Here is a 22,896-nt window from a genome sequence, read left to right on the forward strand (position 1 = left end):
CAGTATAGGTCATTAGTAATACTTTGTAATTGATACTGAACTTTATAGGTAACCAATGTAGAGATGATAGAATTGGTGTTATATGATCATATTTCCTTGACCTAGTAAGAACTCTAGCAGCTGCATTTTGGACTAACTGTAGCTTGTTTATTGAGGATGCAGGACAACCAGCTAATAAAGCATTACAGTAATCTAGTCTCGAGGTCATGAATGCATAACTTTTCTGCATCAGAAACAGATAGCATGTTACGTAGCTTAGCAATGTTTCTAAGGTGGAAAAAGGCTGTTCTTGTAACATATGAAATATGATTTTCGAAAGACAAGTTGCGGTCTAATATAACACCCAGGTCTTTTACTGTAGTGGATAAAGTAACAGGACATCCTTCTAAAGTAAAGTTGTATTGTAAGAGGTTTTGTGGGCAGTTTTTTTGACCAATAAGTAATACCTCCGTTTTATCTGAATTTAATAGCAGAAAATTACACGTCATCCAGTATTTTATATCTTTAACACACTCTGTCAATTTAGATAATTTATTGTTTTCATCTGGTCGTGATGAAATATATAATTGAGTGTCATCAGCATAACAGTGGAAATTAATTCCATGTTTTCTTATAATATTACCAAGTGGCAGCATATATATTGAGAATAGCAGAGGGCCTAACACAGATCCTTGCGGCACTCCATAGTTTACTGACGTTATCTTCGATTTTTCCCCATTTAAACAGACAAAATGGTAGCGGTCTGATAAGTACGATCTAAACCAGCTTAATGCCTGTCCATGAACACCAGTGTAGTTTTGTAGTCTATCTAAGAGTATTGTGTAATCTATAGTGTCGAACGCAGCACTAAGATCGAGTAAAACTAGTATTGAGATACAGCCTTGGTCAGAAGCTAGAAGTAAATCATTTGTAATTTTAACGAGCGCAGTTTCTGTGCTATGATGCGGCCTGAATCCTGACTGAAATTTTTCATAGATATCATTTTCTTGCAAGAAAGAGCACAATTGAGCGGACACCACTTTTTCTAGTATTTTAGACATTACAAAATGTATCGCTGTGATCAATGAAAACAATACAGAAATGAGTCTGTCGATTAATCAAACTGTATAAAGTGTGTGTGATGGTTGTGTAAAGATGAGAAATACTGTAAACTGCTCTCCTCACCTCAGAAGACTCGATGCTGAAACTCAATGACGGAAGAGACGGCGCGAGCGGTGACGTCATCAGCCGCCAACTGTAGATGGTCAAAGATGCGCCAAATAGTAAAAAGGCAATTAGAGCTTATGGCATTGTAAGCAGGTGTGATGATGGAGTATAAAGTAGCACCCTTTTTCTGTTGTTTGTTATAGAAAAAATATTGTCCTCTGGCACTCTTTTATTTTACGTTAGTCACATTGTATTTTTTTTTTACTTTGAATGATTATGTCTCATTGTATTGTTCTGGTTCATGGCATGAATTAAAATAATAATAGTAATCCTTCCTTCTGAGAGATCTCCCTCTTCTGTTTCGGTTATTTATCAGTATATTCTTGAGCATTCATACAAACCCTTATCTATTACAACTGTTTGGGCCAAGGATCTTAATGAAGATGTGCATGTTTTATTTTCGGATCAGGTATGGAGGATGTTTAAGCTGTCTTCAAGGAACCCCAATCATCAAATGATACACTGGAAATTACTACATAGGGTTTACTTGACTCCCATGAAATGTTTCTATATGAATCTATCCTCCTCTCCCAAGTGTAATCTTTGTTCTCAAGGATCTCTAGGCACGTACTTGCACTTCTTTAGGGACTGTCCCTCTCTCTCACCTTTTTGGACCCAACTCTCACAGGACTTATCATATCTGTTGGACACTGATATTTCTTTGACCCCACATAGTTTTTTCTTGAACGATTTCAGGGACCGTACCTTATCCATTTAACAAAGATATTTATTGTTAACTGCTCTCACAGCGGCAAAAAAAATGTTAGTTAACCGCTGGAATCCTCCTCACACAATGGACAGAAGAACATGGACGGTATCTTGGCTGGACATTATATCAGTGGAACTCTCAACCTCTCGTATGCATGGATCCAATGTTAAGACTGTGAATTTATGGCATGCTGCTTTTGATATTGTGTCAACTTTTGTAACATCTATGTAATTTTTTTTGTATGTATATGTATATATGTATATGTATGTGTATGTATATATATAATTTTTTTTTGATTTTTTATTTTATTATTATATATATTTATTTTTTTATTCTTATGTTTTTTTTTATGTTTTTTTTTTTTTAACTATGTTTGTATTTGATTTGTATTTTCTTGAAGTCTACCAGGGGTGGGGTGGGGTGGGGTGGGATGGGTTCTAGATTTTTGTGTTGTATTTTTGTTTTTCTTGACTTTAAAAAAGAAAACTTAATAAACAGTTGTTAACAAAAAAATATATAATAATAGTAAAAAAACGAAGAGGCGCCAAAGACCGTTCATAACGACAAAACATCTATAAACATCAACATAATCACACAAAAATAAAAAATAACTTATCTTTATTCCAGCTGCTCTCTTTCTGCTGGTTGTGTAAAGCTGTGGTGAGATGGACATGGTGTGAATGAAACATCAAACTGACTAGAACAAACTCTTTGAAATGTATATATGATACTGGATATCAAGGGTGAAACTGTTAATAATGTAGACAGACAGCAATCTCATTCAATGTCAGTCATGTGTGGGTGAAATATAATTTATTAGGCATTTAAAAGCTCTATTGAGAAAATTAAAACATGGAAAGCGCAATAAGCAAACAATGCTTCACGACTTTCAGAAATAAAATTATTCTTGATTCAAACAGAATCAGCAGAAAATGAAAATGGACAATACAATTTTGATAAAATGAGTAAAGATTTTATTCAATAATTACATGAAGCAAATACAAACATTAAGTGAAGGAGAATGAGACGGATCTCTCTCTTTACTGACTTATAAGAGCCAAAGCATCTCAAGAGAAGAAGAGAAGAGAAGTGTCCAGTTTCAAAGATAAATGCAAGTTTATCTTGTATTTGCATTGAAGAGTAGAAGTGGAAGATAGACTAGATGTTCTGATGAAAAACAATGAAGAATGAGTTAAACATTTATATCAGATTCATGTCTCTCTTACGGGCTGTTTACACCTGGCCACTTCATGCGTTTTCTCAGATCGGATAGCTATCTGATTTATCAAAACGATTCTATTTACACCTGGTCACATAAATGTGTTTTTGCGAAACGGATTTAAATCTGATCTTCAGTGCCCACACTATATGCAGATTTGATGGACCGTACCTTACGTCACCGAAAGCAACAGATATGAACTGCATTTTATTGATCATCAGCTAAAACTTCAAAATCAAAGACCGCAATAAGAGAGACTGGCAACAGCCCTGGAAGATCATTTCGTTTCTTTAGTTAGTTTGCATGTTGGCTTGATGAATAGATGCTCAGCTGCTCATCTGCGGTGATGCGTTGCAGTAGCATCATCATATGTGGCCATAACATGACATAAAGTCTATCACACGCTCTCACACGTTTATTTTTTTAGCATTTTTGGGAGGAGTACAATTTACATATGTGGTTTAAACAACCAGATGCATTTACACTTGTCCAGTTTGGTCTGGAATGCGGCGCAGATCTCCTCCTGAAGTGGTTTGAGCAATCAGATTCAAATCCGTCTCGAATGCGTTTCGGAGGGCACTTACACCTGGTCTTTTCACGGATAGCTATCAAAACGCATGAAGTGGCCAGGTGTAAACAGCCCCTTAAAAGTGTTATGGCCTTCTTTTCTAGTGTGAATTTTCGGACACTCTTTCAGTTCATCTTCTGTAGTAAAGGACTTCAGCACTGAAACACACACCGCCGTGTCTTTTCTGCTGTAATATTACTAATGAATCTTCTCCTTTGTGTGAATCTTCAGGTGTTTCTTCAGGACTGACGACCAATGAAACTGTTTACCGCACTGATCACAGTTAAATGGTATTTCTCCCAGTGTGAACTCTCATGTGAAGCTTAAGAGATGATTTGAGTCTGAAACTAGTTCTGCAGTGAACACGCGTGTGGTTTTTCTCCAGTGTGGATCCTCTCATGTCTTTTCAGACTTTTTGACCGACAGAATCTCTTGTCACAGTGTGAACACTTGTAAGGTTTTTCTCCAGTGTGGATCCTCTCATGTTTTATCAGATCTGTTGACTGACTGAATCTCTTGTCACAGTGTGAACACTTGTAAGGTTTTTCTCCAGTGTGAATTCTCTGGTGCCGTTTTAAACTGTCCGCTGTAATAAAAGTCTTCTCACACTCAAAGCACATGTACTCTCTCACACCAGTGTGGATTTTCTCATGTGCGTGTAAATATTGCAGCCGTGAAAAACTCTTTCCACACACAGAGCATGAATGCGGCTTCTCCTTCGTATGAACTGTCAGGTGTTTCTTCAGGTCTGATGCCCTAAAAAAAGTTTTGCCGCATTGATTACATGTGAACGGCTTCTCTCCGGTGTGGATCCTCATGTGAATCTTAAGAGAATGTTTGGATGTGAAACTGTTTCCACACTGAACACACATATGTGGCTTTTCTCCAGTGTGGATCCTCTTGTGTTCGGTCAGATGGTGATTTTGTGTGAAACTCGTCCCGCATTGATCACATGTGAATGGCTTCTCTCCAGTGTGAACTCTCATGTGAATCTCAAGACGCTGTTTGGTTGTGTAACTCTTTCCACACTGATCACATCTGAACAGCTCTCCGGTGTGGATTCTCATGTGATGCTCAAGACTTTGTTTGCGTGAGAAACTCTTTCCACACTGAGTGCAGGTGACATATTTATTGGCTCTTCTTTTCTTTAAAAGTGTCTTTTTAGTCTTTGAGCGACTCAAAGGTTTTTCTCCAGGTTTGACATGATGTTCCTCCTCCACTTCACTCAGTTCTTCACTCTCCTCCTTCACTTCACTCAGTTCTTCACTCTCCTCCTTCACTTCACTCAGTTCTTCTCTCTCCTCCTTCACTTTACTCAGTTCTTCACTCTCCTCCTTCACTTCCATCAGGTCTGAAATCAAAGAAAAAGGTTTCATTTCATTTTCAGCAAAATAATTCAAAGAGAGAAATATGAAAGTGAGCCCTGATGTAATAGCAGAAAGACAACTGCAATATTATTTTCAAGGCATTATAAGCACAAATCACGTCTCTGAAGTGAGAACTATTAAATATTTGATTAATTACAAATATCTAATGTAATATTAACATTTATACAATACTGCCAAGGGGTGTGCAATATTGACAAAAAAAAAATCTTGTTATTTGTTAGATAACAAAAATGAAACAATATTTAGCTGAGTCTGTTTTGTTTGGTACAGGCCTGTCATGGATAAATAAATATGAAAATAAAACCACCAGTAGGTGACGGCAAGTCCATGTCTAAATGAGCGAATAATTTAATCATTCATTGAAATGATTTGTTCATAATGACTGATTCATTTAGAAATGAAGCAAGTGGAAAGGCTTGTTCTACTTCATGCAGCTCTGCGCAGTTCGATCTGCGTCTGACTTGGAGCAGTGCATGCCGGTAGAAAATGTTGTCCGACTTGAGACAGCTTTTTCGAGACGTTTTTGGACGTGTATTTGTGTTCATACCCAAGAGATGTTTAACCCTCTGAGGTCGACAAACGCGCCGACGCGTTTTGCCGGATTTTCTCCACATTGTAGCACTATAAACTTAAATTACTCCATCATTTATGGTCATACAGAAAAAAGAAATATAAAAAAAGAATCTGTGATATTTCTCCTTTTGTATGTGTCCACTTACAATCAAATCAAAACATTGTGCTTTTGTAAAATAAAGAAAATAAACAGGGTGTGCTTTCTGCCTCTCCGTCGCGGTGAACTTTTTTTTCTTGAGCACGTCTATAAACTGAAACAAAACTCAGCGAATACTTGTCACACATTTATGAGCCATATACCTTTATAAACATTTAAGTGTGTACTTTTAAATGATCGGATTCAAAACGAAAACAAATATTCTCTGTTTAAGTAATTTGTATAAAACCAACAAGATGTCCAGCTTCTCAAACGCTTGCTCATTACAGTTAATTTGGCCACGCCTACTCGCGCAAAAGATATTCACATGCAAATCTCCACATGGAACGCGAACGCGCTCGTTACCTCAACAACAAAACACTTCACTTCACTTTTCGTCGAGTTTGAAAGACGTGCCTGAGCTTACATTGGATTTAGGCTACCTCAGAAGAAGAAGAACGCGATTTGAAGACAAGAAAGATAAGGTAAGAAATTCTTACATAGCCTAGTTTGTTATTGTTGCATAAATGTCACGTTGCAGCTGAACTGTTGCTAGATATATGGGGAATATTATAATATTTAGACCCGTGTTTACTGTGTTTGTGGATATCTGCTCAAACATAGATATGTTTATGGTAACCATAATGTTTTATATTTGAGAGTGATCGCGTTTGAATGTATCATATTTTGCAAGCGATCGCGTTTGAATGTATCATATTTTGCAAGCGATCGCGTTTGAATGTATCATATTTTGGATGAAAGCAAAACGCACCAAACGGCTTCATGTTTTTATTATTATCTCATTTCATATCATCATAACGGATGGAAACATTTGAAGTAACATGATAATCAATATATTTTTCTCTAGCTTCTTTTGGAAGATTTATAGGCTGCTATAGGTTATTTATTGTTATTATTATTTTATCCGCACTGCGCATATACCTTATGCCTACAAGGCACAACAAACCTGGTGTTCATTATATTATATATCGTTGGAAACGTGTGTGTGTGTATTCTGTGAATTTTAAAAAGGAATTTTAAAAAGCAATTTTAACCAGAAAAATCTAATATTTATTTCCAAAATCGTGCAGGCCTTTCTCTTGATATCAGTATGTTCACTTTTTTTTTTTTTCAGGTCCCAGATGCCACTGAGGACTTCAACATTCACATGAGTCTCAGTACGTGAACATGGTAAAGTGAAAATCTTGGAAATGAAAGGTATGTACAATGTTTTTAGGAATGGCACAAAGGTCTCTGTCTTTGAAGTGCTTTTTTGGCATTTGTTGTGTATCTTTGGATTATGTTGTGTTGTAAATAAATCCAAACAATTTAAAAGCCATTATTTTTTAAATCTCCTCATTTACAGTATTGTGCAAGGTTGCTCAGAATGATAGGGGCCTGATAGCTCCTAATAGGGCCGTTAGGGGAGGTTCTTTGTCTTTCTCAGGTGAGAAAAGCTTACATATTAATGAGCTCTCGCATAAGGCTTTTTCACACAAAACACGTCGTAAAATTTTTAAATCAATATATTGTCTTATCTGAATGAGCAGTCAGGGTGATTTTCACATAGTTTTGCAGCAAATATTCTAGGCTACGTCATACAATTTTCAAAAGTCTTGTGAAGAAATAATCAGTATGGGTTTCATGGCCTTATTTCAGTGAGAATTTTTTTTTGTATTTTCAAAAACCACGCATAAATGTCATTATCTCAAAACTACAAACTTTTACATACATGCTGCTGATATATTATTGTAGCAGAGTTTGTGCTGAATACAGTGTAATTAGACTTTAGCCATGAAAATGTCACAAGTAACAGAAATAACCAGAAATGTCAGAGCATGTCAGAACACCTCCAGGGCCCAGAAAACAGCTCAGACCTCAGAGGGTTAATGGCGATGCGCCAAGTGAACATGCAAATTCACTCCCTAACAGTAGATGGCGCTAATTAAAAAAACAGAAATACCATAGTAAACAAGGTGGCGCTGTGCAACTTTACGCTTTTGACACTCGCTTGTCACACAGAGGAAGAGAGCCAGTATTTATGTGCTTGCCAAAACCACGACTGTAGGGCTGAGCAAATATGGGCAGAACTCTTTACTGCCCTAGTACTTCAAAAAGCCCTTTAAGCCTCTGAGGTCGGCAAACGCGCGGGCGCATTTTGCTGGATTTTCTCCACATTGTAGCACTATAAACTTAAATTACTCCGTCATTTATGGTCATACAGAAAAAAGAAATATAAAAAAGAATCTGTGATATTTCTACTTTTGTATGTGTCCACTTACAATCAAATCAAAACATTGTGCTTTTGTAAAATAAAGAAAATAAACAGGGTGTGCATTCTGCCTCTCCGTTGCAGTGAACTTTTTTTTCTTGAGCACGTCTATAAACTGAAACAAAACTCAGCGAATACTTGTCACACATTTATGAGCCATATACCTTTATAAACATTTAAGTGTGTACTTTTAAATGATCGGATTCAAAACAAAAACAAATATTCTCTGTTTAAGTAATTTGTATAAAACCAACAAGATGTCCAGCTTCTCAAACACTTGCTCATTATATTTAATTTGGCCACGCCCACTCGCGCAAAAGAGATTCACATGCAAATCTCCACATGGAACGCGAACTCGCTCATTACCTCAACAACAAAACACCAAAACATTTCACTTCACTTTTCGTCGAGTTTGAAAGACGCGCCTGAGCTTACATTGGATTTACATCAGAAGAAGAAGAACGCGATTTGAAGACAAGAAAGATAAGGTAAGAAATTCTTACATATTAGTTTGTTGCATAAATGTCATGTTGCAGTTGAACTGTTGCTAGATATATGGGGAATATTATAATATTTAGACCCGTGTTTACTGTTACTGTGTTTGTGGATATCTGCTCAAACCATAATGTTTTATATTTGAGCGCGATCGCGTTTGAATGTATCATATTTTGGATCGCGATCGCGTTTGAATGTATCATATTTTGCAGCGCGATCGCGTTTGAATGTATCATATTTTGGATGAAAGCAAAACGCACCAAATGGCTTCATGTTTTTACTATTATCTCATTTCATATCATCATAACGAATGGAAACATTTGAAGTAACATGATAATCAATATATTTTTCTCTAGCTTAGTTGTTACTGAAATCTTTTGGAAGATTTATACTGCTATAGGTTATTGTTATTATTATTTTATCCAGCACTGCACATAGCTTATGCCTACAAGGCACAACAAACCTGGTGTTCATTATATTATATATTGTTGGAAACATTTGTGTGTGTGTGTGTATTCTGTGAATTTTAAAAAGCAATTTTAACCAGAAAAATCTAATATTTATTTCCAAAATCGTGCAGGCCTTTCTCTTGATATCAGTATGTTCACTTTTTTTTTTCAGGGCCCAGATGCCACTGAGGACTTCAACATTCACATGAGTCTCTGTACATGAACATGGTAAAGTGAAAATCAAATACCTTGGAAATGAAAGGTATGCACAATGTTTTTAGGAATGGCACAAAGGTCTCTGTCTTTGGATCATTGTTTTCAATAAGTGCTTTTTTGGCATTTGTTGTGTATCTTTGGATTATGTTGTGTTGTAAATAAATCCAAACTATTTATAAGCCATTATTTTTTAAATCTCCTCATTTACAGTATTGTGCAAGGTTGCTCAGAATGACAGGGCCTGATAGCTCCTAATAGGGCCGTTAGGGGAGGGTCTTTGTCTTTCTCAGGTGTGAAAAGCTTACATTTTAATGACCTTCCGCATAGAGCTTTCTCACACAAAACCCGTTGTAAAAATTTTAAATCAATATATTGTCTTATCTGAATGAGCAGTCAGGGTGATTTTCACATAGTTTTAGAGCAAATATTCTAGGCTACGTCATACAATTTTCAAAAGTCTTGTGAAGAAATAATCAGTATGGGTTTCATGGCCTTATTTCAGTGAGAATTTTTTTTTGTATTTTCACAAACCACGCATAAATGTCATTATCTCAAAACTACAAACTTTTACATACATGCTGCTGATATATTATTGTAGCAGAGTTTGTGCTGAATACAGTGTAATTAGACTTTAGCCATGAAAATGTCACAAGTAACAGAAATAACCAGAAATGTCAGAGCATGTCAGAACACCTCCAGGGCCCAGAAAACAGCTCAGACCTCAGAGGGTTAAAGGTATACATGTGAATTAAACGTGGCACAATGACCTTCATCATTACAGTATGCTAATGCCTATCTAGTGCAACTTATCAATATGCTGATTGAGGACTGTTGCACTCCAGGCACAGGATGGTTCTGTCAGGAGAGACAGAGACAAAGTCATATACACAGTATTTGATCCCCTACCAACCAGCAAGTATTCTGCCTGCCACAGATTGGTTATGTGCCCATGTGGAACACAGATTAGTCCTGTCACTTTAAGAAAGTACTCCTAATGTCAGTGGACACCTGTCCACAGAATCTGTATCTTCTATTCCAACCTCTCCACCATCATGGGCAAGACCAAAGAGCTGTCAAACATCAATGACCAGATTGTAGACCTGCACAAGGCTGGAATGGGCAACAAGATCATCAGCAAGAAGCTTGGAGAGAAGGAGACTTGTTGGTGTGATTATTCGGAAATGGAAGAAATATAAAATAACCATCAATCGCCCACGGTCTGTAGCTCCATGCAAGATCTCGCCTCATGGGGTACGGATGATCCCGAGAAAGGTGAGGGATCAGCCCAGAACTACACGGGAGGAGCTTGTTAATGATCTCAAGGCAGTTGGGACCACAGTCACCAGGCAAACCAGTGGTAACACACTATGTCGCAAAGGATTGAAATCCTGCAGCGCCCGCAAGAAGACACATGTACAGGCCCGTCTAAAGTAGAGGTCTACACGGGTCCCGAACCCGAAAAGACCCGGAATGTGCTACACCGAACCGACCGGGACCCGTCTATTATTTCAAAAGCTGGACCCGGACCCATGTAGATCCGAGAAATGCAGTAAATGTGCTACCCGGACCCGACCTGGACCCGTCTATTATTTGAAAGCTGGACCCGAACCCGGCGGGAAGACACAGACCCGACTGATTAAGGTGAATTTTAATTCACCTTAATCGGGTACATATTTACACAGCATTTTGAAAAAATATTATAAATAGTAATTACATACGTTTTTTCTTTTTACTTTTATTATGAGAGCCAGTAAATAGCATCTGCAAGTCCGCAAGTCACAAGTGTTGCAGTCAAGCTTCATGTCGAACCATTTTCTTTTCACTTCTGGGACTGTTCGAATAACAGATGAAACTCTATTAACTGCATCTGTAATATGCTGCCAAGCTTCATTTTTTTAGGACCTGATACGCCACTATGTACACTTGAAAATAAAATGTGGCGTTTTGAATGAAATTTCTCTTTTTCATTCGCTTTTGAGAAGACATGTTAAAAAAACCTTTGTTTGGTGTCATAATAATGCCCATATATAGTTGTCAGTCGGATTTAATGGGCGGGATTTATGGTAATTGAGAATGAGCGTGCACGCGTGTCCCATTTACGACTGATTGGAATTCATTAACACACACACATTTCACTATCACATCTGACGTGTACGAAGTATTTGTGAATCAGGAGAAGAGTTTTCGGGAAGGTCTCTTTACGCGCAAATCACTCACATATTTACTCGTATATTTACGAATGTTTCATGAATGAGACCCATTGTTAACAGACCCGGGACCCAAAGCAATAGATTGGGACCCGACCCGGACCTGGCTGACCAAATATAGACCCCAACCCGAACCTCGGATGCTCCGTGTAGAACTCTAAAGTTTGTCAATGAACGTCTAATGATTCAGAGAAGGATTGGGAGAAAGTGCTGTGGTCAGATGAGACCAAAATCAAGCTCTTTGGCATCAACTCAACTCGTCGTGTTTGGAGGAAGACAAATGCTGACTATTTTTTTTTATTATTTATCCTTTATTTAACCAGGTGAAACTCATTGAGATTAAAAATCTAAACCTGGCGAAGATTCAGCATAAAAAAAACATAAAGAACAATTTCCAACATATACAAAACACATCAAATACACATAGATATATATCACAAGACCCTGTGCTGAATAAGGCTTAAAGGGTAACTAAACCCCTGGTCAGAGCCTGACTCCACCCACTGGCTATATTTGAAAAATGCTGGAAAAGTAGGCAGAGCCCAGTGGATAGGGGGCGTGCATCTGAGACATATCTCTCTGTAGGCAAGGGCGTGGTTGGCTTAATACAACTTTATGAACAGTTACACTGACCAATTTTCACCTGCTCCACATTCTTCAGAATTGAAACAAACTCTCTATAAGAAATAAAGGTAGTCATTTTCAATGATTTCTGAAGAAGGTTCCAGGCAGAAGGTGCTGCAAACATGGGTCTTCCAGCATGACAATGACCCAAAACACACAGCTAAGGCAACAAAGGAGTGGCTCAAGAAGAAGCACATTAAGGTCTTGGAGTGGCCTAGCCAGTCTCCTGAGACCCGCATTGATGGATTAATTGACAGCTGCTCTCTACTTTTCTCCCCCACCTTCACCTGAAGTAGAGGAGAGTGAGGGTGTTTGTGGACACAGGGCCAGAGCCATATCATTCCGAGCCGCTGGCTCAAACTGCGGTCTTAACTCCCGCATCGCGATGGGCATCCGATGATGCTAGCGAAGCAGGATAATGGGGCCAGTGTCTGAGTGAAAATAAATACTTCCTCACAGGGTCACAAGACGTAAAGTACATGCATCTGATGAGTTTTATAGAGTTGATGTCAATAGCAAGCGCTCTCTGTAGGCATATTCATATTTTGCCACTATGTGAAAAAATCCAGCAAAATGCGCCGACGCGTTTGTCGACCCCAAAGGATTAATTTTAGCCTAACCATAAATTGTGATTAAAATATATATGATCACTCACATCAAGACGCCGCTGCGATGATGGAGTCCATGCAGGAGGAGCAGCGTTTGGCACTGCATCGCTTTTCAGCGCGAGCTGTGTGGAGAAGCCCATTTCTACTCTATCCTGATCGTTTTCAATACTCGCAATTCCAACTCCTGACTCGCTACAGTGGTTTTGACAAAACAAGATGGTTTTTATACCGCCAAGGACGTGGTAGCTCGTATCAAGGGTGCGGTGAGCTGGAACCTGCTTATGTCACGTAGTACCACTTACATCACACAGTACCGCAAACATCCAATAGGAAAATTCAACTGCAGTAGCCACCGTTCAACCCAAAGAGGGCAGCACTCAGACGTTTTTACATCATATATTGTAGAATTAAAACACTTTATACCCAAATGTCAAAAAAGTTACTTGAATCAATGAACAGCACTAATAAAGCCCCATTCTTACAAATCATTAACTAAAAAAAGTTGGTTTAGGGTTTAGTTACCCTTTAATGGGCATTGGGGGTATTCGGACACCTATGGGGGGGACACTGAGCTAAACATCCACCCGTCTGTAGAGCCTTTTACACTGGTACATGGGGTAACTAAGGGCAACTAAGTCACAAAAACCTACTATAGGTCCATTCTCCCATTGGGTGAATGGAGTTTTCTTTCCTGGGGGAGAATGTTGACCCCCACTTACCGGTCCCAAGCCACGCCACCATCCCACGGACCCACTATTTGTCCGATTACCCACTATAGCAGGCATACCGTGAACTGCTTGCCTCAAGACTCGACGCTGTAACTCAATGAGAGACGAGATAGCGTGAGCGAGCGGTGACGTCAATGGTAGATGATCAAAGACACTCCAAATACTGGTCATAATGACAAAAAATCTATAAACATCAACATAATCACACAAAAATAAAAAATAACTTATCTTATTCCGAGTTGCTCTCTTTCTGCTGGTTGTGTAAAGCTGTGGTGAGATGGACACAGTAATCATTTCAGTTTATTTTGTAAAAACTGTAAAGTTCATAGTAACTGTTCTGACTTAATGAAGCCTCATGGTTTGAATGAAACCTCAAACTGACTAGAACAAACTCTTTGAAATGTATATATGATACTGGATATCAAGGGTGAAACTGTTAATAATGTAGACAGACAGCAATCTCAATCAATGTCAGTGCAGTGAAATATAATTTATTACGCATTTAAAAGCATATTGAGAAAATTAAAACATGGAAAGCGCAATAAGCAAAAAATGCTTCACGGCTTTCAGAAATAAAATTATTCTTGATTCAAGCAAAATCAGCAGAAAATAAAAATGGACAATACAATTTTGATAAAATAAGTAAAGATTTTATTCAATAATTACATGAAGCAAATACAAACATAAAGTAAAAAAACAAAGTGTCCAGTGTCAAAGATACATGAAAGTATATCTTGAGTTTGCATTGAAGAGTAGAAGTGGAAGAGAAACTATATGTTCTGATGAAAAACAATGAAGAATGAGTTAAAAATTAATATCAGATTCATGTCTCTCTTAAAAGTGTTATGGCCTCTTCTTCAGCTTCTGAACTTTGCCTTCAATATGTTTTTTTTCCAATATGAATTTTCTGGCACTCTTTCAGTTCATCTTCTGTAGTAAAGGACTTTAGTACTGAAACACACACCGCCGTGTCTTTTCTGCTGTAATATTACTAATTAATCTTCTCCTTTGTGTGAATCTTCAGGTGTCTCTTCAGGACTGACGCCCAAAGAAACTGTTTACCGCACTGATCACAGTTAAATGGCTCCCAGTGTGAACTCTCATGTCTTTTCAGAGTTGAAGACTGAATGAATCTCTTGTCACAGCGTGAACACTTGTAAGGCTTTTCTCCAGTGTGGATCCTCTCGTGTCTTTTCAGATCTGTTGACAGACTAAATCTCTTGTCACAGTGTGAACACTTGTAAGGCTTTTCTCCAGTGTGGATCCTCTCGTGTCTTTTCAGATGTGATGACTGACTACATCTCTTGTCACAGTGTGAACACTTGTAAGGCTTTTCTCCAGTGTGGATCCTCTCATGTGTTTTCAGATCTGTTGACTGAATAAATCTCTTGTCACAGTGTGAACACTTGTAAGGCTTTTCTCCTGTGTGGATCCTCTCGTGTATTTTCAGACTTTTTGACCGACTGAATCTCTTGTCACAGTGTGAACACTTGTAAGGTTTTTCTCCAGTGTGGATCCTCTGGTGCTGTTTTAAACAGTTCGCTGTAGTAAAAGTCTTCTCACACTCAAAGCACATGTACTCTCTCACACCAGTGTGAATTTTCTGATGTGCTTTTAAATTGCACAGCACTGAAAAACTCTTTCCACATACAGAACATGAATGTGGCTTCTCCTTCGTATGAACTCTCAGGTGTGTCTTCAGATGTGATGTCCTAAAAAAAGTTCTGCCGCATTGATCACATGTGTACGGCTTCTCTCCAGTGTGAACTCTAATGTGAATCTTAAGAGATTGTTTGGATGTGTAACTCTTTCCACACTGAATACACACATGTGACTTTTCTCTAGTGTGGATCCTCTTGTGTTCGGTCAGATGTGCTTTTTGTGCAAAACTCGTCCCGCATTGATCACATGCAAACAGCTTCTCTCCAGTGTGAACTCTCATGTGAATCTCAAGACTTTGTTTGCGTGTGAAACTCTTTCCACACTGAGAGCAGGTGAAATATATCTTGGCTCTTCTTTTCAGTAAAAATGTCTGTTTAGTCTTTGAGCGACTCAAAGGTTTTTCTCCAGGTTTGACATGATGTTTCTCCTCCACTTCACTCAGTTCTTCACTCTCCTCCTTCACTTCACTCAGTTCTTCACTCTCCTCCTTCACTTCACTCAGTTCTTCACTCTCCTGCTTCACTTCACTCAGTTCTTCACTCTCCTCCTTCACTTCCATCAGGTCTGAAACCAAAGAAAAATGTTTCATTCATTTTCAGCAAAATAATTTGAAGAGAGAAATATGAAAGCGAGCCCTGATGTAATAGCAGAAAGTACTAGTAGACAACTGCTATAAAATATCATAATTCATAAATTAATTGCATGAATGAGGTACATTGATCTTTCAATTATTATTTTCAAGGCATTATAGGCACAAATCACGTCTCTGAAATGAGAACTATTAAATATTTGATTAATGACGTAAATATCTAATGTAATATTAACATTTATACAATAGTGCCTAGGGGTGTGCAATATTGACCAAAAAATCTTATTTGTTCAATAACAAAAATGAAACAATATTTAGCCGAGTCTGTTTTGTTTGGTACAGGCCTGTCATGGATTAATACATATGAAAATAAAACCACCAGTCGGTGGCGGCAAGTCCATGTCTAAATGAGCGATTAATTGAATCATTCATTCAAATGATTTGTTTATAATGACGGATTCATTTAGAAATTAAGCAGGTGGAAAGGCTTGTTCTACTTCATGCAGCTCTGCGCAGTTCGATCTGTGTCTGACTTGGAGCAGTGCATGCCGGTAGAAAATGTTGTCCGACTTGAGCCAGCTTTTTCGAGACGTTTTAGGACGCGTATTTATGTTCATATCCAAGAGATGTTTAATGGCGCTGTGCCAAGTGAACGTTCAAATTCACTCCCTAACAGTAGATGGCGCTTATTAAAAAACAGAAATATTTCGGTAAACAAGGTGGCGCTGTGCAACTTTACGCTTCTGACACTCGCTTGTCACACAGAGGAAGAGAGCCAGTATTTACGTGCTTGCCAAAACCATTCACACACTTTTTGGTAACAGATTTTTGTTGTCGCTTTGGCGTTTAGACACCAAAGAGACCAGCAGCTCTACATTCATCTTGCCTCTTCCTCTTCGTCCACTTACTTCCTCTTCATCGTCTTTTTCTATCAATGTGTGCTCGGCAAGACCATTTTGAGCTTGAACGCCACCAAGTACTGTGACTTCCGAAGCATCAGGCACGTGAACAAAAGTACCAATCTCATTGATCGGCCAGTTTTTAACGCGGTGTGACAAACCAAAAAAAGGAACCCAAGGCTTTTTTTTTAAACGCTTTTACCTCTGCCGTTTTGTGCATTGGTAACGCGTACTCAAATTGGCGTCCTTTAGTGCGCGCAAACAACATTAATTTTAAGTGCTTATGTTGCAATGCTTAATAATAGTTGACAAATGTTTATAATACATTAGAAGATGGTACATTATACAAAAAAATCTAAAATATTACAATGATAAATACATAAATATTACAAATATATTGCAGTAGGCCTAAGTGTTTAAAGTACTTTAAACACACTAAAAGCTTAATCATTTTGCTATGTTCTTACACAAGTTAAACATAAAATGTACTTTAAGTAAGAGCAACATAAGTATGTTTTCTTTAAATACACTAAAACTTCACACAAATGGTATGATTGTGTTTAGCATATTTCTTAAAAAATTAACTAAGCATATATTTATTGCCAATGTACTTCTAGTGCACTTGTTAGAAATATATTAAAATGATGATTGTATTTAGCATATTTCCTAAAAATATACATCTAGTATACTTTTTAGAAATATATTAAAATTACGTTTGTGTTTAGCATATTTATTTAAAGTATAATTAAGCATATATTTATTACCAATGTACTTCTAGTATACTTTTTAGAAATATATTAAAATGCAATTCAATGTATTTTTAATGCACTTCAAATAAGCATGTTGGTAATACAAATGTATTATAAACATACTATTTGTATTTCAAGTATATTTTTAATACATTTAATACTACGTCTTTTTCACCTGGGATAATCGTTCTGGTGTGCACGGGCCTTTAGGGTGTCTATTAAAACTCAATGGGGACAGAGGAGCCAACGCTATCTCACGACTGTAAGGCTGAGCAAATATGGGCAGAACTCTTTACTGCCCTAGTACTTCAAAAAGCCCTTTAAAGGTATACATGTGAATTATACGTGGCACAATGACCTTCATCATTACAGTATGCTAATGCCTATCTAGTGCAACTCATCAGTATGCTGATTGAGGACTGTTGCACTCCAGGCACAGGATGGTTCTGTCAGGAGAGACAAAGCCATATACACTTCAATGATACATCTGTATCATTTGCTTCACAGGACATATGCATTCTTATATGTAACTATGCCATGTTTAGTCTCATCTGACAGCTTATAAACTGAAATGAATGGTGGTGAACTTAATAGAGATATTAAAGAATCCTAATGTACAATCTAGATACTATTGGTTAAACATGCATTGAGGAGAATATGTTAATGTCTCCCCCTCTGGATCTCCACCCATTTGCCTCATCTTTTGGTTTCCTGTTGGTCAGTTTTGGTGTTGGTATTCCACTCATGTTTAACAATGCTTTGCTCAGGGTGTAAAAAGGAAAGGTAACTACTGATCAAGGAGAAAGGCTTTAACCCTGCCACTCCCACACACCGGTGGGTAACCTCATACTACAAGAAAGGCTCTTATTGCCTCTGCTGCACCACAGAACATATATTGTTATATATTAAATAAGGTCATGAAACCCATACTGATTATTTATTCACAAGACTTTTGAAAATTGTACACATAGCCTAGAATATTTGCTCCAAAACTATGTGAAAATCATCCTGACTGCTCATTCAAATAAAACAATATATTGATTTATTGATATATTAATTCCGGAGACAGCTCAAGTTTCCAGAGGAGATCACTACCTCAACTCTCAGACCAGACATAGTTATGTGGTCCAGAGCAACAAAACAGGTGGTGCTGCTGGAACTGACTGTGCCATGGGAGGAGAGGATAGAAGAGGCCCATGAGAGAAAGCTTGGGAAGTACCAACCTCTCACCCAACAGTGCCAAGAGGTGGGATGACGGGCATGGAACTTGCCAGTGGAAGTGGGCTGCCGAGGATTTCCTGGGCAGTCACTTTGGAGTGCCTTGTCCAGACTTGGAATAAGAGGTCCCATCAGGAGACGGCTCGTGGCAAATATCACAAAAAGAGCAGAGACAGCATCGAGATGGCTGTGGCTGAAGCGCTGTGAGCGATGGAACAACCCACCGGGTAGGGAGGGAACATAAACGAGCACTGGCTGTGGAGCCCAAGGGGCAGAGGGGGCTGCCCTAGGACGCTGGAGTTAGCTGTCAAGCCCTCTGGAGGTGTTGTGGGTTAATTGACGAAACACTGTTGAAGGAGGGTACCCACCTGATGACCCAAAGAAACCACCTAACCCACACCACAAAGCTCAGTAGGCTGGACTTGTAATGCGTGAATGTTGGCCATCACCTCAAATAGGCGGCTGGGACTTCACCTAGCCATTGAGGTTAGAGCGATGATCCCATCGTATTTCAGACCATTTGAAATTTGTAAGACTTGTTTTGTGTGAGAAAGCTCTATGCAAGGAGGCGTGAACACATCATGAATATTAAGGTCTTTCACACCTGAGAAAGACAAAGACCCTCCCCTAATGGCCCTATCAGGAGCTATCAGGCCCTGTCATTCTGAGCAACCTTGCACAAAGAATGAGGATATTTAAAAAAGAATGGCTTTTTGATTGTTTGGACACAACATAATCCAAAGATACACAAAAAATGACAAAAAAGCACATTATTTAAAGACAAAGACTTGAACAGTCACACACCTTTGTGCCAAATATATCCAAATAGAAAACAATTATTTTAAATTGTACAAATATTTCACAATATTACTGTTTCTACGAAATTGTATCCACTGTACAAGTATCACATTAACGATAATGATAATTTGCTGAGCCAGGAGAAACTGTACCTCTATATCTCTTTAGTTTCAGACAGATTACATTGCAGGATAATATTGGTTTTAATTTTCCAAAAATATATGTATAAACTATATTGATAAATGTCCAACATTTTGGTAGCATGGCTGCAAAAAAATGTATCTTGATATGAATGTAAAATAAAACAGCTATAATATTTAACCCTCTAGGCGCCACGGTTGAGTTTACTCGACAAGATGCGGCACTGAATATTTCACTTTCATGAAAATTCCATAATCCTAGATGGCCGCCACCATATGACATCATAATATACAAATTAGATGGGAAAATGTAATCCCTACATAAACTTTGGGTCATCCTTAATATTTCTCTAATTTACAGAAAATCTCTATCTTTTATCACTTTTAAGATATAGCCTTTTGAAATTAAGATGTCAAAATCAAAAGTTTTAGGAAAAAAACTCTGGCGCCTAAAGGGTTAAGTTGACCTGATTTTGACAATCATTATGAAAGTTTCTCAAACCCTTTACTGACCATTTGTTGGAAACGAAAAATTAATAATAATAATAAAAACTACAACCATTTCAAAAACGTGTTGAAGTGCTTGAATGTGTCTAACATGAATGTTCTTCAGCATCATGAATGAAGAATAACTGCAGATGTAAATTAGAGATGTCGGACTGCAGATGTAAATTAGCCTGCGGCTAACTCTGGTACAATGCATCAAATGGCAACATTTATGTTAGAAATTGTACATGGTCCTTAAAAAAAATAAAAAAATAAAAATAAACACCAACCTCTTTGTTCTTCAGTGTGTTTCATTCTGCAGGGTTCTGGATCACTCATGTTCTCACTGTCCTCTTTAATAAACTCAGTCTTTGCAGATTTCAGCTCTTCCTGATGCTCTGATGCTCGTCTTCACTTGTAGCTGATGGGGATTTACAGCATTTATTGGAGAATTGGTGTGGGAGGAGCTTCACTGATGATGTGACTGTAGTGGGAAGAGCTGACCTACCTAAATAAAAAAATTATCAGTTACTGAGTTTGGTTTTATACCAATTGATAACAGAACATAAATAATGTAAATTCTTCCAATTATAAATAATGGTTAAAAAAAAAAAATTTTACAGAAACATAGGGGAGAGCGGGGCACAATCTAACGCAGGGCTAGTTGAAACACCCTTGTTTTAAATACTTCCACACATGCTAACATTTTGAAACTTAGTGTATTTACTAGTTGCCATTTCAACACGAAAAAAATTGTGACAAAATTCAGAAATCCTTGGAAGATTTCACTGAACATTTATTAAACCATAGCTAAAGTAAATTTCTTATGTTATTTTTGTCACCTCTATTTTTGGTGTTAATTTTAAATTAGACAAATTTGATATTATTGTAATCTCAAATATGTTGTTTAATAGTTGATATGGTTATTTAATGCTTTGCTAACTAGCAGAAGACACTAGCAGGGTTTGAATCTCAGTTGTGCAGGCGGGCATGTTGTGTATGTGAACACAGGGCTGTCAACTCTCACGCATTTACCGTGAGATTCGCGCAATTGACACTTCTCACACACTCTCACGCCACACATCCATTTTCTCACGCAGAGAAAAATCGCGAAGCAAAGAGGACACAGAGATTGACAGACTGGACAGAGCAGGTTACTTATGATATTAAAAAATCTCAGCTCTCAGATTTTCTCAATTTTACTACGAAATTCAAACAATAAATACCGTTTTGGCGCTTGTAAATGTGACGTGACAGATCGTGACGAATGAACAATGTTGAAAGATACAGTACAACTTACTGAAATGTATATTCCTCATACATAATATCTTATATTATTATAATTGAATGACCATAATATAGGCTATAGCACGTTAGTTGGCTAGAAAAAAAGCTATAGAGAGTATTTTGCTAAACGTGTACTATTTTACATATTTATTATTAAATGTATTATCATTAAATAAAGTTGTTTTTATAATAAAAAAATGCATCATATTTAATTTGAGTTATTTTTAACCTTAAATAATACTACCAGCTGATAGGGCTCTCTGTATGTTTACAGCATTAGGTGAGATTTTAAGAATATTTTATTTATTTTTTTATTTTATTTTTCAATAAAAAAGACATTATTTAATGTCATTCATCATCATTTTGAGGCTCTCTCTTTTTTTTTTAAGTATTGGTTTAGGCACAGTTTAGGTAACAGTACCGTTTTAAAAGTATCGATTTGGCACCAGTATTGGAAAAAACCCAAACAATACCCAACTCTACTGCTGTGTTCATCTGATAAACCTTGAACCGCTCTTTAACAGACATCTTGGAGATGTTATGCTATCTGTGATATTAATTGCAATAAAGCAATTAGATTAATAACATATTTTAGTTTTGTATGTTCAGAAACTGATGATGACCATAAAACTTTAAAAAAGAGAAGCAGCATTATTTACTATATTATTCAACATGTCCAGTTTCAAATTTCATTAATATTTAGGCTATCTGATATTATCAATTGTATTATATTTATCTATTTATCATTTATAGCCTTTCTTATAGAACTTTATAGAATAGCCTCATTATAGAACTTTCCCCACGTTCATTACTCATGACAAGGACAATGTAAAGTGTTTATAATTATCGGCTCTTTATATTTAAATTTTAGCAATAGCCTACAATCTGCAAAAAATAAATGTCAACAAAGAAATATAAAGGTAGACTACAATTAAAACTTGAGATCGTTTCCCATCAATTCCCCTCACAGATCTCAAACTTTAACTCTTGACTTGACATTCAGTAACAGTTCTCACACAAACATCGAGACAATCACACAAATGAACACAAAATCGCTCAGGTCTGAATGAACTCAACATATTCTCCTCATGCTCGCTGCTGCTGCACTAAATGTTTATTTCAGTAGGAAGACACCAGAAAAGACGCACAAGTATCGCTGTGATCGGTGAAAACAATACAGAAATGAGTTCTGTCGCTTAATCAAACTGTATAAAGTGTGTGTGATGGTTGTGTAAATATGAGAAATACCGCGAACTGCTCTCCTTACCTTCTTCTCCTTCTTCTTCTTCTGATATTTGCGGCAGACTATAGTCGCTAGAATGGCGTATTGCTGCCCTCCTCAGTTCATTTGAAGAATTAATAGATTTAACAGATTATATATACCGGTATATATAATCTGTTAAATCTAGTCCACCGGATATACACTACCGGTCAAAAGTTTTAGATCGGTAAGATTTTTAATGTTTTTAAAAGAAGTATCTTCTGCTCACCAAGGCTGCATTTATTTGATTAAAAATACAAACAAAAACAGTCATATTGTGAAACATTATTACAATTTAAAACAGCTGTTGTCTATGTGAATATATAGTTAAGTGTAATTTATTCCTGTGTTCAAAGCTGAATTTTCAGCATCATTACTCCAGTCTTCAGTGTCACATGATACTTCAGAA

The 22,896-nt window shown here is 37.3% G+C and overlaps 1 protein-coding gene across 2 annotated transcripts; it reads right to left on the minus strand.

Moving 5' to 3' along the window:
- Nucleotides 1-2,881: 2,881 nt before the first annotated feature.
- Nucleotides 2,882-22,526, minus strand: LOC311078062 (uncharacterized protein). Of its 2 annotated transcripts, none has more exons than XM_084106727.1 (3): nucleotides 22,494-22,526; nucleotides 20,230-20,447; nucleotides 2,882-5,053 (listed from the first exon to the last, which is right to left on the minus strand). In XM_084106727.1, exons 2-3 carry the CDS (start codon nucleotides 20,276-20,278, stop codon nucleotides 4,050-4,052), a joined length of 1,053 nt encoding a protein of 350 aa, XP_083962853.1. In that variant the 5' UTR covers nucleotides 20,279-20,447; nucleotides 22,494-22,526; the 3' UTR covers nucleotides 2,882-4,049. The 2 variants fall into 2 exon arrangements, with proteins under 2 accessions (XP_083962853.1, XP_083962852.1); XM_084106726.1 differs by lacking the exon at nucleotides 2,882-5,053 and adding an exon at nucleotides 13,869-15,624.
- Between the last annotated feature and the right edge of the window lie 370 nt (nucleotides 22,527-22,896).

Source organism: Abramis brama, assembly GCF_963993115.1.
Source record: "Abramis brama genome assembly, chromosome: 1".
NCBI lineage: Eukaryota > Metazoa > Chordata > Actinopteri > Cypriniformes > Leuciscidae > Abramis > Abramis brama.